The following is an 18,081-nucleotide window of genomic DNA, read 5'->3' on the forward strand; positions in this document are numbered from 1 at the left end:
TCTTTCTAATGATGACTAGAATATTCTCATGCTATATAAATACATGTTTTCTTTTTTTAAAATACGTTTATTTTTGAGAGAGAGAGAAGGAGGAGGAGGTGGGGCAGAGAGAGAGGGAGACACAGAATCCGAAGCAGGCTCCAGGCTCTGAGCTGTCAACACAGACTCTGAAATGAGGCTCGAACTCATGAACTGTGAAATCATGACCTGAGCCGAAGTCTGATGCTTAACCTACTGAGCCACCCAGGTGCCCCTACATACATGTTTTCCGTGTGTTTGTTATACCTTCCCAAATGGGTGTTGTGGAAACATGGGGAGCATCGTGGGGCTGGGTGAGCCAGCCCTCAGCTGGTGGCTGGCCAGAGCTTCTCTTTGCCATATCCTCATGGGGGTCACATCTGTGAACGTGAGCATCCTTTCTGTAGGTCATGGTACTTCAAACAATGTCTAAATGTTTTTTTGTTTTGTTTTTTGCCTTTTCCCTCTGTGAAAACTGAAAACAGGAAGCTGTTCTTTGCTGTCATGAAAAATTGAAACTGATTATTTCAAAACACATCATTCAACTTGGGTAGGAGATGACTTTTAGTTTCCATGGCAGTGGAAATAAAAGCAAGTGAGGTGACTTTTGTATTTTTAACACCAGTGTCCGAATTCTGTGGGTGAAATCTGCAGAAACACCTGTCCACGCAGGAGCCGGAAACTAACCCTCTCTCTTTCCCAAAGTGCAAATGTAGCAGGTGTTACCTGAGAAGCGGACATATCTAAGGTGGTCATTTTTGTTTCTTTTTGGTTCTGATCCCGGGTTCCTGGTGGAGTGTTTCCGGGAGGGGAAATGAGAGACATACATGGTGGTTAGGTAGGATACCTGGACTAGAAAGTTCTAACTTGCTCTGTTGTCTCAGACAGTGAGGTCTTAAACATTAACACACATTCCTCAGGGATTCCGATGTAAATATAAGAATCAAATTTACTTCTTTTTTTTTAAGTTTATTTATTTTGAGAGACAGAGAGAGAGAGAGAAAGTGGAGGAGGGGCAGAGAGAGAGAGAGAGAGAATCCCAGGCTGCCAGCACAGAGTGAGTGCCTGCGAGGGGCTCGAACTCACAAACCATGAGATCATGACCCGAGCCAAAGTCTGACGCTTAATTGACTAAGCCACCCAGGCGCCCCAGCATTTACTTCTAAAGTGGACGGGACATTCGCTATAGGTCTCTGTTTAGATGCCTTCCCCACATCATTTTTAGTGATGCCGTGACTCTCAGAGATGTGATGTGAGTTTTAAAGTACAAATCATTTGAGTTGCCTGGTCTGTCTGTGCGAATGCCATCCAAGTAATTGATGCTTTCGATATTTTGTGACTTATTTCCATATGATTTCCATATCTCATCTTCATTCCTCTTACCACTCAGGAATCCTGAGTTAACCTTAGTAAACTGCATGCGTCTTCTCTAGAAAGCCTGAATACCTGTGGTTTCCCCTGAGCCGTGCCCGCCAGGACGCAGACGGCCGTCGTAACTACAGACCTTTCCTGACTTGCCACACAAATCAACCATTATCTCAGAATGTCCGTTACGAAATGAATAGTGAGATGTGCAGATGAGCAAGTTCAGGCAAAAGGCACTAGGAGTACCAACACTGGTGTCCTATTAAGGAGAAACACAGAACTTTTCCAGTGGGACTTTTCTAATAACAATGTTAAGAGCCGTTGCTTACGGTAAATAATGTGCTTTTTGAAAGGTAAGAGATCTCGGCTTTTTTATAAAAATTTCTGTGTGTGAGGGTGCCTATTGTGTGTAATTGTGCATATATGTCAACATGTCTGTTATTCTAGCTGCACTGAGGATGTTCTTGATGTGAGAGAGGCTGAGGGGCTGGAGTCATTTGGATGACTTCTGTGATCCCTGAACCATCATGTACATCGGTTTAGTGAGTATCACGGAGAGGGTATAATCCTTTCGTGACTCTGCTGAAACATAGGAACTGTACTTTATACAGGATAAAGGATTCCGCAGCTACTCGCAGGCATGAGCTAGTCCTGAGATTTTAGGATGAATGAACTCTGGAGAAACCATTGCTACCAGAAAACGGGTTCTCTTGAAACTTTAGTCACAAGTTGTGTAAAATTTGAGGTAAATATCAGGGGAGAAGACTTTAAACATAGGTAATAGTAGCTTTCTGATTTTTTGCCTTTGCAGTGCTGTGTTTCCTTTTTATAACATGGCTCTTCATAAAGGATGGCAGGGTGATGTAATTAGAATAAACCTTGTAGAATTGTCTTTATGGCTAACCATCGTTCTGTCAACAGTCAATCCTGTATTCTCCCAACTTTCTCTTTTTTTTTTTTTCTTCAACGTTTTTTATTTATTTTTGGGACAGAGAGAGACAGAGCATGAACGGGGGAGGGGCAGAGAGAGAGGGAGACACAGAATCGGAAGCAGGCTCCAGGCTCCGAGCCATCAGCCCAGAGCCTGATGCGGGGCTCGAACTCATGGACCGCGAGATTGTGACCTGGCTGAAATCGGACGCTTAACCGACTGCGCCACCCAGGCGCCCCTCAACTTTCTCTTTTTTAATTTCTAAAAAGTTCTTTTTAACGTTTATTTATTTTTGAGAGAGACGCAGAGTGTGAGTGGGGGAGGAGCAGAGAGAGAGGAAGACATAGAATCTGAAGCAGGCTCCAGGCTCTGAGCTGTCAGCACAGAGCCCGATGTGGGGCTTGAACCCACAAATTGTGAGATCATGACCTGAGCCGAAGTCAGATGCTCAACTGACTGAGCCACCCAGGCGCCCCAGATATTCTCCCAACTTTGAATAAAATGGGTATTTTTTTAAACTGGTATTTTTTACAATAAAAATACTATTTTCCTTTAAAGGGGCATTATTTCAAGGTAGTATTTACAATTAGAGTGCCTTTCTGAAGTGGTGCATTTGTGACTATATTGTGACCAGGTATCTAGACAAGGCTCAGTAAATGTGAGCCGTGTTACCATCATCTCTGCCTTCCCAAAGGGACATACTGTGCCGGCTTTTACCTGTGGGAGGCACATTTGTGTTTAGGTCAAGACAGTGGACATATAATACCATGGCAAATGTGGTGATGGACACAAAGATGAATAAGAAAGAGCTCTTGCTTCTAGAAACTTCCAGACGGCCTCTGTAGAGCCACAGCGGATATTTCCCCATTATTCCATACTCGTTCCAAATATTGTTGGGGGCATCTACTTGATAGCAGCTCCTGTCCACTGTTTTCATTTCACACATCTCACACATACCATGGCAGAGTGTAGTGACGCATTTGACCCGTCCCAGCCCCATGAGGGCACAGGTAGGGTGTGCTGGCTGCCTGAGGGAGCCAGGAAGGCTTGGAGAGAAGGCGGGTCTAGTGGGAAGGTGTGCTAATGGACTTTTTAAGGAAACGGGAAGGGAGAGGGAGAGAGAAGGAAGAGTATGAATCTGAACATGGATGTACGTGGGGCTGGGGAGGGAGCAGCAGGGAGGTCAGGAGGTACTTGCTGAGAGTAGTGGTCTCAGCTGCCATAACAAAGTACCACTCACTGGGTGGCTTCAACAGTGGATGGTTCTGGAGGCTGGAAGTCTGCCATCAGTGTGTCGGCAGGTTGGTATTTTCTGAGCTCTCTCTCTTTAGGTAAGCGTACCTTCCTGATGTATTGTCTTTGCAATGCCGTGTTTTGCACAGTTTATCTAGCTTGTAGATGGACGTCTCCTCCCCGTGTTTTCACGTAGTCTTGACTCTGTGCATGTCTGTGTCCTAATCTCTTCTTTTTTTTTTCAGTGTTTATTTTGAGAGAGAGAGAGAGAGAGCGAGGGTGAGCAGGAGAGGGGCAGAGAGTGGGGGAGACACAGAATCTGAAGCAGACTCCAGGCTCTGAGCTGTCAGCACAGAGCCCGACACGGGGCTCGAACCTCATGAACTGTGAGATCATGACCTGAGCTGAAGTTGGACACTTAGATCTAATGTAAGTGTCCCAATATCTTATAAGGTTGTCAGTCATGTTGGATTACAACCACCCTATGGGCTTCATTTTATCTTAATTACTTCTTTCAAAGCCCCATCTCCAAATAGTCACATTCTAAGGTAATGGGGGTTAGGACCTTAACATGTAAAAAATTTTTAAAGTTTATTTATTTATTTAGAGAGTGAGCACAAGTGGGGGAGGGGCTGAGAGAGAGAGAGAGAGAGAGAGAGAGAGAGAGAATCCCAAGCAGGCTCCATGCCATCAGCACAGAGCCCAGTGTGGGGCTCAAACTCAGGAACTATGAGATCATGACCTGAGCCCAAATTAAGAGTCAGACGCTTAACTGACTGAGCCACCCAGGCACCCCATCACATGTAAATTTTGAGGTGATACAGTTCAGCTCAAAACAGTGGGAAAATGGGGTTTGTCTCTGGCCTGATGCTGTCTAATAGATCAAAGGGATAATATTCAGGGAACACAGCTTTTGAAGTCTTGTGTCTGTAAGATAGATGCCTGGGGCTGAGGAGAGACATGGAACCCACTCAGCCAGCCAGTCCCTCTGTCTTTCAGTTTGTTTGTCACACTGTAAGGGTGGGGCTGAGCAGGTGCCTGGTTACCACGGTGACCAGTTTATAAACTACTGGGAGCCGTGTCCCTCAACTGGAATCTTTGTCCATTTTTTGTTTTTTTCAGTGCAAATGAAAGGTACCACCCACTGGTCATGTAACCCTTGGCAAGATGCTTGACTTTTTCTCAGGCTCAGTTTCCCACCCTGCCTGCCTGCTGCTTGGGAGATGCAATGAGAACCTATTTGTGAAAGTGCTCTGGGAAGCCTGAGATGCTACTGCCCACCTGTCTGTCATTTTTGTCCCCATAACTGGCTCCTGCCGGCCTGCCCTCTACCCCACAGCGAAGCACGCGACCCGCGTGTACATACTAATTCATGCAGGTCAGCTTTGGGTCTTGGTACCTCTTGCTGGGCACGTCTGCATGACTTTAGAGAGTGGCTAGCAGTTGAGAAACAAAGCTACTGGGTGGCAAACTAGTTGCGAGAAATGCAGGCAGGGGACTCGGAAGCAAAGAGTAACCAGCCGTAACTAAGAGCAAGGATCACTTTTTTTGTGGAAATCACACCAGACAGTCTCACTGGACCAGACTTGCACACATCAGCCTGCCTTTTAACTGCACTAACCGAGAAGGGCAAGACTGTCGCTAAGCATCTGGATCTGATGTTTTGTTTTCCTTTCCCGGAGGTTTAGAAGGGAGACGGCCCTGAGGGGCCCACCCGAACTCACTTCCGTTAGTTGCAGACCCTGTACTTTACTGTTTCACTGGACAACCTCCCAACTCCCTCCATTCAATGGCCAGAAAAGTGGAGGGATAACAGTAATAAACATACAGATAGCTTGTTAAGTTTGCAATGGTCTTTTACGTGCATGATCCTGTTTGCTCCTTACCACAGCCCTGTGAGGTCGCTGCGATCCTCCTTGGATTCCACAGGGGGCTCAGGTGAGGTGAGGCGAATTTGCTGGCCTGAAGCAGCGGTCACAGCTGCCTTACCCCTCACAGTGTGTATTTCACGTTGCCGGGGCGATGCCAGCATTGCAGAAAACATCAGCAGTCATAGACCTCATGCAGGAACCCCCTGTGATCTTTCTCAGGTATGGACACGGTCTCTGGGGATCACCTGAGCACTGGCTCCTTCCTCCCGTCTCTCAAGTTGAATTGCTATTTCTTTGTCTTACTTCTTCCTTTGGGATTGCTGCTCCGTCCTCCCCACACTCCCCAGCCCCTCACTTTGGCTGCTGTGTCTACCTCTCTGTATCTGAGTTGTTAACATTATCAGGGTCTTTGTCCGGCTCTTTGAGGTGGGGGTGGCACAGCGTCTCCACTCACCTGACGGCCATGCTCAGTGACCTCATGCCGATGTCTGGCTAGCCGTGACAGGGGCCGCGTAGCCTGCAGTCAGGCAGGTCCAGCCAAGTGGGCAGAGGCTGAGAACAACTTGGGGAGTTTGAAGAAATTAAATAGTTCCAAAGACTTTTTTTTGTTGGGTGTCGGGGGAGTAGGGATATTTTTCTAGTACTTTCTATATTTTAATTCTAAGTAAGCTGCTGGTCTCAGATGTGTTTGTTAGTTTCTTCATTCAGCTTTGTTATTCATTCAACACCGCCAATGAGGACCTACCAGGCATCCCCGAATGTTCTGTGAAGGGAAGCTTTTTATACCTGAGACAGGGAGGTGTCTGCCCAGAGTGCAGTTACAGAGTAAAGCAGAGGTTGGTCCCTTAGGTGGCACATTCTGGGGACGTCTTAGCAGACACACAGATGTGGCCACATAGCTCTACCTAGTGGTCAGGAGTTGGGGCATATAGTTTCCTTAAAAAGTGAAGCAAGTTTCTCATAACATAAAATTAACCATTAACCGTTGTTTTTTAAAGCTTGTTTATTTTGAGAGGAGGGGCAGGAGGGGCAGAGAGAGAGGGAGAGAGAATCTCAAGCAGGCTCCATATTGTCAGCGCAGAGCCTGACTCAGGGCTCGAATTCATGAATGGTGGAATCATGACCTGAGCTGAAATCGAGTCGGACGCTTAACCAACTGAGCCGCCCAGGTGCCCAGCGTTAACTGTTCTTAGATACACAGCTCTGTGGCCTTCAGAACACTCACAGTTGTGCCACAGTCCCCTCTGTCTAGTTCCAGGGCGTCTCCTATCCCCCCAAAAGGGAACCTCATGCCTGCTAAACACTCTCCCCATTTTCTCTTCTCCCCAAGCCGGGCAAGCACGCATCCGCTTCCTGTCTTTGTAGTCAGGCCTGTGAGCATTGTGTGGAAATGAAGCCCTACAATGTGACTTTCTGTGTCTGGCTGTGCATAGAGCAGCCTGCCCCCCAGGGGAGCGCCGTCCTAGCTGTGAGATGACATCCCAAGACCTCCTAAGAACCGCATTCTGCTGAGTCAACTCTCCTTTGTGGGCGCCCACGGCTAGGGCCGCACGCCGGGTCAGGGTTGTGTGTGGGGAACCAGAGTCGTCCTGGAGAGTGTCTCTGTGCAGAGGGAGGGAAAGGATTGAGGAAAGGTGCATCTTGCTGACCTTGCTTTTCTCTTCCTGGCTGTCCTGTCCTGGAAGGACCGCTCTCACTGCGAACCCCCTCCCACTTGTGGAAGGAGCGTTCTTTTGTTTCTCTGCAGGCCCTCACCATGGTATATATTTTATGCGTGCATGCGTGCGCGTGCGCGCGCGCGTGTGTGTGTGTGTGTGTGTATGGGTGTGAAACACAGTGTTCCTTCTGGGGATGATTTGATTGATGTCTGCACTGGAAACATCTTTAATAATTTAATGCCTGCTTCAAAGGAGATTACACCAAAAAGCACACTGCTTTTCATTTATTCATTACAGATCTGTCACGGCGGATTTTTTTTGGGGGGGGGTGCTGAATTGTAGTGTTGTAGTAATAATAAATTGTGTTCTACACTCAGGATATTTAAAGGATTATAAACCTTTTAACTCATGCTGCTGTCTTATTTAAATTGATCAAATTGGTATGGTATTGCGCCTTAATCTTTTGCATTTCGAAAGGTTGAGCTAACCAGTTGCGGCTTCATGTGATGACTGTAAAACAGCCATGTTGGGCAAGTCTAATAGAAATAACGGGACGGAAGTGTAATAGTGTGAGTGAGTGGTGATGCTGATGGTGGGGAGGGGAGACCAGGGCCTCAGTTCAGGGCTGGGCATCTCCTCCTTTGTAGAGAGGTTGGAGTCTGTCCCGTCCACTTGTATCAAAGGGAAGGAAAAGTGTGAATGTGTTTGGGAGTTGGGAGTGAAGAAAAAGGATAAGATGAGAAACACAGAACTAAAAACTGAAAGCCAACTCCCACTCGTTTTGCAACATTTAGGTTATAAATCCCAATTTCAGGAGAGGAAAACAGACTTCCCATTTACACAGAAGTCAGTCACCTCAACAGACTTTAGCAAGCTCTTGGAATATATTCCCACAGAGACCAGGGACAGGTCCGGATTCCTACACGATCACAGTAAATTTTGAGTTTTTTTCTGTTACTATTATTAAATATTTTTTTTATTAAAAAAAATCGGTATCACTTCCCTTTAAAACCAAAACCATTGCTCTGAATTGGGCACGTTTAGGTACACTGACAGTTTCTAGGAGGGTGAAATGCAATTACCCAATTCTCAGAAATAATTGAAAAAGCAGTCTGTTTCTGCCGGCAGCCTATGCGGGTCGTGTTTCTGGCTTCTTGTTTATGTAATGGCTTTGAGGACTCTGCCTAAAAGTCTTTATCATGTTCCCTCCCTAGATCACAGCAAAAGTCTTTAACAGAAATCCAGAAATGTTTGTGCTTTCAGGTCACTAATGACTTAGACACTAAAAGCAGTTTTGCCTTGTAGCGTCCTGCCCTCTGGTCATTGAAAGTGCACTTGAGAGTGCTTGCCTTAGTGACCAGGTGAGACAACGGATTATCGAGTTATTTCTCTAAGGAAGAAAACCGGGACTCTGGGGCAGGCTATTGCCTTGGGTTCAAGTCCTGGCCCTACCTGTCTCCCGCCCGTGCGATGCAGATGCGAAAGGCGTTGAGTGGTTCCTCGTTCTCCTTCCGCGTGTAACGGGGAATAAGCAGTGGACCCCGCAGGGCTGTTACAAGGGTTTCATGGAAGGATGAACAGATAAGTCCAGAGCGTGACCTTTGGCACTCACGGGAGACAGTGCTCCATGTACGAACCGCATCCGTGAATGGCGTTCACGTGGGATTTCAGTCACAGCAACCAGAGGCCGCCACACCTAGCGTGAAAGGTCCCTGTCCTGACACGCTAATGGCACCTAATCCCCCACTGCTCTGAGCTCCTTGATTGCAGAGTATTTGTCTGTCGTATTTGTCTCTGAATGCCCAGAGTCTAGAGCACTGCTCAGCCCAGGGGGGGCGCTCCGGGTCCACTCACGCGTGTCATGGTGACAGAGCCCTCCTCCAGATGTCTCATAGGGTCGCACGGCGTGTACCACTCGTGTCCTTCAGAGTCACTAAGAAGGGAGCTTGCTCTCTGTGCTCCAGACCCCTTGGCCTTTTCTTGGTCTCTGGTGATGTGTGAGGGGGAAGCCACCCACAGTGCTTCTCTGAATTGGCCCCTTGTTCTGGTTCTTTCTGCCCAGAGTCCCCTCTCCATCCTGGTGTCCTGTTGAGGAGGCCACCGTGAAGCCCTTGTTCCTCAGGGACGCAGACGTGCCACCTTTGGCCTGGGACATTCCCCTTCTTCTGCTCTCGTGATGACAGAGCCCACCCTCTCGTTGACCGGACCCTCCCTCTGCTCATCGCTTGCCCGGGGCTTTGCTGTGTGTGTTCCTGTGCAGAGATGGGAGATTTTTCTCACCATCCTTCCTTTAGTCTCCATTTCATAAGTGTCTTTCGTGCCTCTTAGCACCACTGGCAGATTCACCATGTTTTGTTCCCTTTCTGTCCAGCACTTGGCCTTCCCGAGAGCCTCACCCCGGACAGCAGCTCAAGGATCGTGGGGCCGCACGCTGTTTGACTTTAAGCATCTGCATGGAAATAGGAGAGGCACAGCCTCACTGTACTGTAATTTAAGCTGCGTGATGACGAACACCATGGTTATGGGGCTATCTTAAGAACAACTCATTTTTTTCCTTCATTTTTTTTGAAGTGCATCTTTCGGAGACTCGATTGAACAGGTTGTTATGACTTCACAGTTCCAACTCTTTCCTCTTGAAAACAGCGTGTGGAGTTTTGCCCTGAACTTTCAGCCCACTCAGTTCTGTATCTCTTCTTTACTTTAGAAATGGAGAGCGTTACGTTAACTTGTGCAAGAAGACCGTCGAGACCTTGTAATGAGCTTTTGGGCAGTTTGAGAATGGTTTTCCAGAGCTGGAAGGTGGGGGGAGAGAATCAGGGTTGATAGCAACTCAAACCCTCATTTTGTTTTTTTAAAAGTTTATTTATTTATTTATTTTGAGAGGCGGGGAGGGGCAGAGAGAGAGAGAGAGAGAGGGACAGGGAGAATCCTCAAGCAGGTTCTACACTGTCAGCACAGAGCCCAATGCAGGGCTTGATCTCACGAACCATGAGGTCACGACCTGAGCCGAAATCATGACCTGAGCTTAACTGACAGAACCACCTAGGTGCCCCTCAAACCTGCATATTATTATAGCTGTTGAAGGACTACACGACCTGACCTGTCCGGTATCAGCCAGAAAGAGACAGGTCTAGGGTCCTAACTTGGAACAAATCCTGTCTATACTTAAAAACAGAACCAAACAACAAGCTATTATTTTATTGGAGACAGTGAAGATGTAGGAGTGTTCCAGGCCAGAACGCATCATGCAAACAAAGCGACTCTAATGTTTCCTTGGCATGTGATGCGGTGGATGTGGTAGGCACTGCGTGTAAGTTCTCTCATTGACTCCCTGTGGAGGTTTTATTACACTCGCATTTTACAAGTGGGGGTTCTGGCGCTCACAGAAGTTAGGTAACGGTAAGTGCCTGGCCAGGGCTTGAACCTGGGTCTTTCTCCAGGGTCTTAGCTCTGGTCGTTGGCCCCCTGCTGTCTTTTGAAGCAGATTTACATGTACCCAAATAACAGTAAAATGCCTCATTTGAGCTTGTACATTCTTGAGCACTTAACTATTTTTACGGAAAGGACATACATTCTGACCTTGGATCTGTGTGACTGTTTTTGTATTTAGAGATAGGCTGTCAGCGCCCAGGCGTTGTGCGGAAAGTGGTCCACAGCTGGTGTTAGGAAGCCTGGGCTCCCGTTCTGGTGCCACCCCCAGTGCTCTCTTTTAGTGTTTGGAGATGTAACTACACACCTGGCAGTAGCCAGGAGGATGATGATTTCTCCACAAAGACTCTGGACCAGACGCTCTGCTAGATATTGGCCAAGGGCCCTGCAGTCTGGCTTCCTCTCTGCCACGGGCCTTCAGAGCACTGGTTCTGGAGTTACATGCTTCGTTCCAGTTCGGGCTCTACCACTGATACACAGCGGGATCTTGGGCTACATATTTGGTCTCTTTATACCTTCATTTCCTCACCTGTAAAAAGGGAATAATGATTGTTGTGAGGAGTAAGTGAGGAAGTCCTTGGGAAGGGTCACATTCAGTATGTACTCAGTGAGGGTTAGCACATTGTGTGCTAAGTAAAGGATGTTTCACTTGACAGTAGCAGAATAATTACTGTGGCATTATACTGTGAAGTGGAAAATCTCTGTCACACTTCTCTTATCTGTCACTCGTTCTGATCCACCAGAGGCCAGCAGAAATAGTAGGTGAGGAAGAAGATGGAGAGAAAGCCAACAAGGAAGCAGAGCAGAAAGAAGATTTTTCAGGAGTGAATGGCCAAGTTGAAGAGGGAGGAGGTGGGGAGGCTGCGGACACCCCCGAGGAAGTCGAGGAGGTCCCCGATCACGGCGAGGGGCAAGCGGGTCCCACTCGCAATAATGGAGGCACCGATGAAGAAAATGGCGAGGAGCTGGATCAGGTTAACACGGAGCTTCAGGACACAGTGGACGAAGAAGTAAAGTCTGAAGGAGCTGGCAATGGACAGGATGAGGTATTTCTATTGCTTTCACTCACTTGTGTTCACGCGTGAATGTGTGTGTGGTACACCTGCTCACGCACTTAGGGAATTATTCAAGCACTTGAGACTTGCATCGAAACACTTATTGTTGAGCAGGGAATGACCCAATACCATTTACTTGACTGTATTATTTCAGTCAGTTAACAAATATGTCATCCACCAGATGAATCATCCCCAGAGAATCCGTGCATCTCTTCTGTCATCCATCCATCCATCCATCCATCCATCCATCCATCCATCCACACAAACCCATCCATCCATCCACCCTGTCAGCCATCCATCCGTCCATCCATCCATCCATCCATCCATCCACAAACCCATCCACAAACCCATTCATCCATCCACCCAGTCATCCATCCATCCATCCATCCATCCATCCATCTATCCATCTATCCATCTATCCATCCATCCATCCACTCACCCACCCATCCACCCAGCCATCCACTCACCCATCCATCCATCCATCCACATCCATCCATCCATCCATCCATCCATCCATCCATCCATCCATCCACTCACCCACCTATCCATCCAACCACCCACCCATCCACCCAGCCAGCCACTCATCTACCCAGCCACCCACCCATCCAGTCACTCATCCACCCATCCACCCATCCGTTATCTCATTCTCCAAAGTTTTCAGAGGCTCCTGAGAATGTATATAACACATATAAACAAATGCAAACAAGTTAAGACTGGGGAAGGTACAGGGCAGAAATGAACATCAAGGTTATAAAACCTAAGCATGAAAGAAAGAACATCACCTCTGTCATGGGTGACGTCTTTGTTCTCTAGGGATGTTAAAGTTTAGCTTGTTTACTCCACATTAAATGGATTAATTGAATTAAGTGTTCCATGCACCAGGCACTTAATAATATATAGTTCCATTTATTATACAGAGAGGGTAAGGAAACATGTGGTAAGGCCTTCTTTCCCAGCCTGTGTTCACCCCACTGCCCCTGCAGGAGGATAGTCTCAAGTGCTGGCATTCTACCAGAGGATGGATGATTAAATTAGAGTCTAATAAACAGGCTAAAGTTCAATGTCCTCATATAAGAGGAAGGATGAACCCCACAGCAGGCTCACTACCCGCTTGTGCCCTTCCTTCCTGTCTGTCCTTCTTATCAGGTCCCGCCTCCCTCCAACTATAACCCCCTCTCTTTATTCCTGATGCCCCATATGATGAGTGGGCTTTTCTTGATGATTTAGTATTTTCACTCATCTGTTTTATTTCACTTGGGGGGGATAGAATTTAGTCATGGTAAAATGCAGGTCAGGTTTCAGTAACCAGGACAGAGTTAACTGGAATCTGTTGTCTGGCGTCTACAAAAAACATTGTCAACTTAATCTAAATGAAAACATTCAGTGTGTCCCCCGTTTCATCTTTCCTCAAGATGAGAGAATCTCAGTGGTTGTCAGGAAGAAACCCCCCCATCCGCAGTTCTACAGAGTTACTAAAATTTAGCTAAAATTTGTGTCCTGTAGTTGTTTGTAGCTGACATTCAAAGAAGAATTCAATTACATGATTTCCTTTCCCTCAATAAGGAAACGAAATGAACTTCCCAAGGAACAAACACACACACATGCGCGCGCACGCGTTCTCCAGGGGGAGCAGGATGGTTTATCTGAGGGCATCCTATGGAAAGCATGATAATGTAGAGAAAGAACAGTGTCCTCGTTTATACGGCAGTTATGATAGTAGGCTTCGTGAAGCTCTTCGTTGTAGTTGCCTTTGCTGAAAGTTCGTAGCGTGAAATCAAGTGTAAATCGTGTGTGGGACCTAGATAGTAAGATCCAACTCTGCACTTTTCCAGGGCTCTAGCTTTCCATTCAATGTTATAACCTATATATATTTGACAGAAATGAGTGGATAGGGGCACCTGGGTGGCTCAGTCAGTTAAGTGTCCGACTTCAGCTCAGGTCATGATCTCACGGTTTGTGGGTTCAAGCCCTGCATCGGGCTCTGTGCTGATGGCTCAGAGCCTGGAGCCTGCTTCGGATCCTGTGTCTCCCTCTCTTTCTGTCCCTCCCCCACTCACACTCTGTGTCTCTATCTCAAAAATAAACATTTAAAAAAATTAAAAAAAAAAAAGAAATGAATGGATTACCTGTGCTTCCATTCTATAAATTTAACTTTTAAAAACAGGCCTTTTAGGGCACCTGGGTGGCTCAGTTGGCTAAATGCCTGACTCTTGGATTTCAGCTCAGGTCATGATCTCACAGTTTGTGAGTTTGAGTCTCACATTGGGCTCCATGCTGATGGTGTGGAGCCTGCTTGGGACTCTCTCTCTCTCTCTCTCTCTCTCTCTCTCTCTCTCTCTCTCTCTCTCTCTCTCTCCTTCTCTCAAAATAAGTAAGTAAACATTAAAAAAAATAGGCCTTTTATAAGAACTGGGCCTCGGTCAAGATCAAGTTTCCATAATTTGAAGTACAGGTGTTCTGGTATGTATTGACATTGAATCTAAATTTGTGGAATTACAAATGAACAAGTACCTGATATGTGATGAGTTAGGGATTTTAAGAACTATGCAAATGCCAAAGCAAAGCAATTCCCCACAAAGAGATTTAATCCTTTTTGACTCATCTCTCTTATAATGGCAGTTACGTGTTGTTTCCTTCTCCCCAAAGTGCTAGTTCAGGTACGTTTTAAGCATATCGAATGTATGCATAACAAGGTGTATATGAATTATAAATTACATATTAAAAATTAACTTTTTCAAAAGGATTCTTTACTTCTGCGATGACTAAAGATTCAGTTTGTTGTGTAACATTTCGTTCCACCTAAGAGTTCTTAGGTGCACTGTGTGTTGTGATTGTAGGAAGACATCAAGAAGCACATGTCAAATACACAACAATCAGCTGACATGTTTTTTATTTATTTAAGTTTATTTATTTATTTTGAGAGAGACAGAGACAGCGCAAGTGGGGGAGGGGCAGAGAGAGAGAGAGAGAGAGAGAGAGAAAGAATCCCAAGCAGGCTACACGCTGCCAGCACTGAGCCCCATGTGGGGCTGGAACCCATGAACCATGAGGCCATGACCTGAGCTGAAACCAAGAGTCAGATGCTTAGCCGACTGAACCACCCAGGCACCCTCCAGCTGACGTTTTTATTGAGCTTGTGTTATATTCAGAGTGCTACTTGAGACACTTCATGACATAGTAATGTGAGATAAGAGACAGTCCCGGCAATTTTTTTTTCTTTTTTAGAGCATGTATCATGGCTGTAGGGGAAGGGGCCTGGAGCTCTTCCTACTCTCCCACACTGGTGGCCCCTGTGGGGGCTGTCGAGCCTCCGGGAGTCCATAGAGCAGAGTTGGAAAACCAACGGACTCTAATCTCATCCCCTCGGATTTCAGTCTAGTGGGAGAAAGACTGTACACGAGGCAGTATTGTTAATACCATAAAAGAAGTCCCAGTGGCACAGATGCCATTGCTGTTGGAGACACACCGTCCCTGTACTTGATTTCCTCTCCTGCTCTTGTCTTACCTGGTACCATATTCACGAGGAATTTGTGAGCTCTAGTAGGAAACTAACAGAAGAGCATCTGGGGTGGGGCTGGGTTAATGTGCCACGAGGGCAGTATTGCAATTGGACTTCTCTCCTTTTCTCCGAAAATGTTAAAATGAAGAGTATAAACATGCTGTTGAAAAGAACTTAAAGTGAAATCAAGAAAAAAAAATTGAGAAAAATAAAGCCTGCAGCACAAGAAATGAGTCTGTGCTTTTAAAGCACATCGAGAAGGGCTTTTGTGCAAGTAAGGTATTGAGAGGGATGTGTCCACTGGTACTGACCAACTGAAAAACAAAAGGAACCTGAGGACTATTTTTTGTTGAATGTTTATATGATTGCATGAAATACTGAGTAATTTTTTTCTTTTTAAAAAATTTTTTTTAACATTTATTTATTTTTGAGAGACAGAGAGAGGCAGAGCATGAGCAAGGTTGGGGGGAGAGAGAGAGAGAGCGAGCGAGTGATACAGAATCTGAAGCAGGCTCCAGGTTCTAAGCTGTTTGTTAGCACAGAGCCCAATGCAGGGCTCGAACTCACAAACTGCTAGACCATGACCTGAGCTGAAGTCGGACGCTCAACCGACTGAGCCACCCAGGCGCCCCCTGAGTAATTTTCTTTTTCCTTGTGAACTTAATGAAGTTTGTAACTAAAGAGCTGATAAATATCTTTGTTTTGATCTCTTTTCTTCCAGGCTGACTTAGACCCTCAAAGACCACCAAGACCAGAAGTAAAAATCACCAGTCCACAAGAAAATGAGAACAATGAACAAAACAAGGACTATGCCGTCGTAGCATAGATCATTTCTAAAGAGTGCATTATCAGAAAAAATGAAGGGTTCTAATACTTGAATGATAAGTATATAGTTATTGCGGAACATAATGTGACAACATGGTTGACTGCTACCTACTGAATTTTAAGATTAGAGGCTTAATGGAAAGATTAGATGATTTTGAGTAGCTACTAAAGAACAGTGGCTTCTTTTCATGGGATGTGTTTTTAAAAGTCATTTAGAAAAATTAAGAGGGATAGAGGGGCATTTGCACTGGATGACAATTGGCCACTTGTCTTTGTAAGCAATGAAAGAGAATAGGACCACACTTCTTGTATACTTTTCCATAAATTTAGAAGTGAGGTTATTGGACAGGAGCTTATTCTAAAGCACTTATCTAGGAAGGCATAGAATTTTAAAGAAATGATAATAGGAAAACCTGTACTATTTTTTTAAAGCAATAAACTCTTTAATAACCACCAATTTTAGTGTAGTTTTAGGCAGTAGATCGAAATCAATGACTTGTTGACATTCCTTCCTTCTTCCTCCTTGTCCCTGATCCCATCTCACATGAATTAAAAAGGCTATAACCCAGTTATGTCACCAAGCTTGGTTGGATGGTTTAAAAATTCTGATTATGTTAGAAGACTCAATATTGGCTAAAGATTGAATTCTCTCCAAGTAGTTTTTTTTACAAAAAAAAAAAGCCAAAAAACAAACAAACAAAAAACCCCCAGAAAGCCAAACAAGCAAAAACGCCCAAGAAAGCATAACAGGAAAAAAGGAGGAGGCTATATGGGGAGTTTGTCACGGCTTGATCTGACTTGCTTTTTGGATTAGGATTTCTATTTCTTATTATTTCTATTAGGATTAGCTTTGTCATATTTTTGCCCCAAGGGGTATTAGCAAGTGTCTATTTTAATGGCGAGTTATATTTAGACTTTCAACCAGGTTCCTCCCTATATAATTAGAAGCCATGTGATAGAAATTGTTGAAAAATGTTTAAATTGTCATCATGAAACCAGTTCCTCATTAGAATTTTGTGGGCTAATTAAATCAACTTGCAGTGACCTTGCTTGGTATATATGGGGAGAAAGACAATTGTATTAGTTTTCTTAGTTTTTAGGAGATGACACAGATCTTCCTTAAATACAGAAGTAATACATTTTTCTCACGTGAAAGACTATTTTCATTAGTTATGTAGATGTTACATATTTGAAATGTAAACTTCTGGTGCTTTCATAGGATTCATTATTAATCTTAGGTTTAAAAGATTTTCTTCCTCTCCAGATTTCCTAACCCATCATTTAGAATAAAAGTAGTTGTATCAAGCACTTAAGAATACTATAGAAAATGAATGTATTTTTCCTAGAAGCTATTTTAATATTTTCTACAAATAGGAAGCATAAGCAGAGACTGTAATGTAACAGTATTGGAAAGAGAGAGTGATATAAGGACATATTAATCTGGGAAGATGAATTGTAAATGGGGGTTCTGTATTTCTGGTATAAAATGTAGATTGCACTTTTTACTCGTAGGCTTGTTTTTTTTCAAGTGGGATGATACAAAGTGTGATATACTACAAACAACAGTCTTGTGTTGCTAGGGAAATAGACCAGCCTGTTTTTTAATGTTAAATTCCCATGCTACTCCTGGGCCTGGGGTTAATGATTTTAAATAGTTTATAGAAGTCAGGTATTGAATACAAGAAATTATAACTGGTTATCAAGGTGATTCTTTCACTTTTTCTTTTTCTCTTTTCCTTCTTTAATAGAAATACCTTTTTTTCCTTCCTCATGTTCTTTTCTTCATTATACTATAAAGCTTAGGTTTTCAGGAAGTTTTTTTTTCAATATAGGAAATTTATTGTCAAATTGGTTTCCATACAACACCCAGTGCTCATCCCAAAAGGTGCCCTCCTCAATACCCACCACCCACCCTCCCCTCCCTCCCACCCCCCATCAACCCTCAGTTTGTTCTCAGTTTTTAACAGTCTCTTATGCTTTGGCTCTCTCCCACTCTAACCTCTTTTTTTTTTTTTTCCTTCCCCTCCCCCATGGGTTTCTGTTAAGTTTCTCAGGATCCACATAAGAGTGAAACCATATGGTATCTGTCTTTCTCTGTATGGCTTATTTCACTTAGCATCCCACTCTCCAGTTCCATCCACGTTGCTACAAAGGGCCATATTTCGTTCTTTCTCATTGCCACGTAGTAGTTCATTGT

At 44.9% G+C, this 18,081-nt stretch overlaps 1 protein-coding gene across 1 annotated transcript in view; it reads left to right on the top strand.

The window, feature by feature from the left end:
- DCDC2 (doublecortin domain containing 2) overlaps positions 1-17,389 on the top strand; it is a 167,352-nt gene extending 149,963 nt beyond the window's left edge. Inside the window, exons 10-11 of the mRNA XM_058732852.1 lie at positions 11,249-11,551; positions 15,781-17,389. Of these exons, the coding sequence (XP_058588835.1) occupies positions 11,249-11,551; positions 15,781-15,885 (408 nt within the window). The 3' untranslated portion in view covers positions 15,886-17,389. The remainder of the gene's footprint in view (positions 1-11,248; positions 11,552-15,780) is intronic.
- Positions 17,390-18,081: the final 692 nt, after the last annotated feature.

The sequence above is a fragment of the Neofelis nebulosa genome, chromosome 6 (genome assembly GCF_028018385.1).
Source record: "Neofelis nebulosa isolate mNeoNeb1 chromosome 6, mNeoNeb1.pri, whole genome shotgun sequence".
Lineage (NCBI taxonomy): Eukaryota > Metazoa > Chordata > Mammalia > Carnivora > Felidae > Neofelis > Neofelis nebulosa.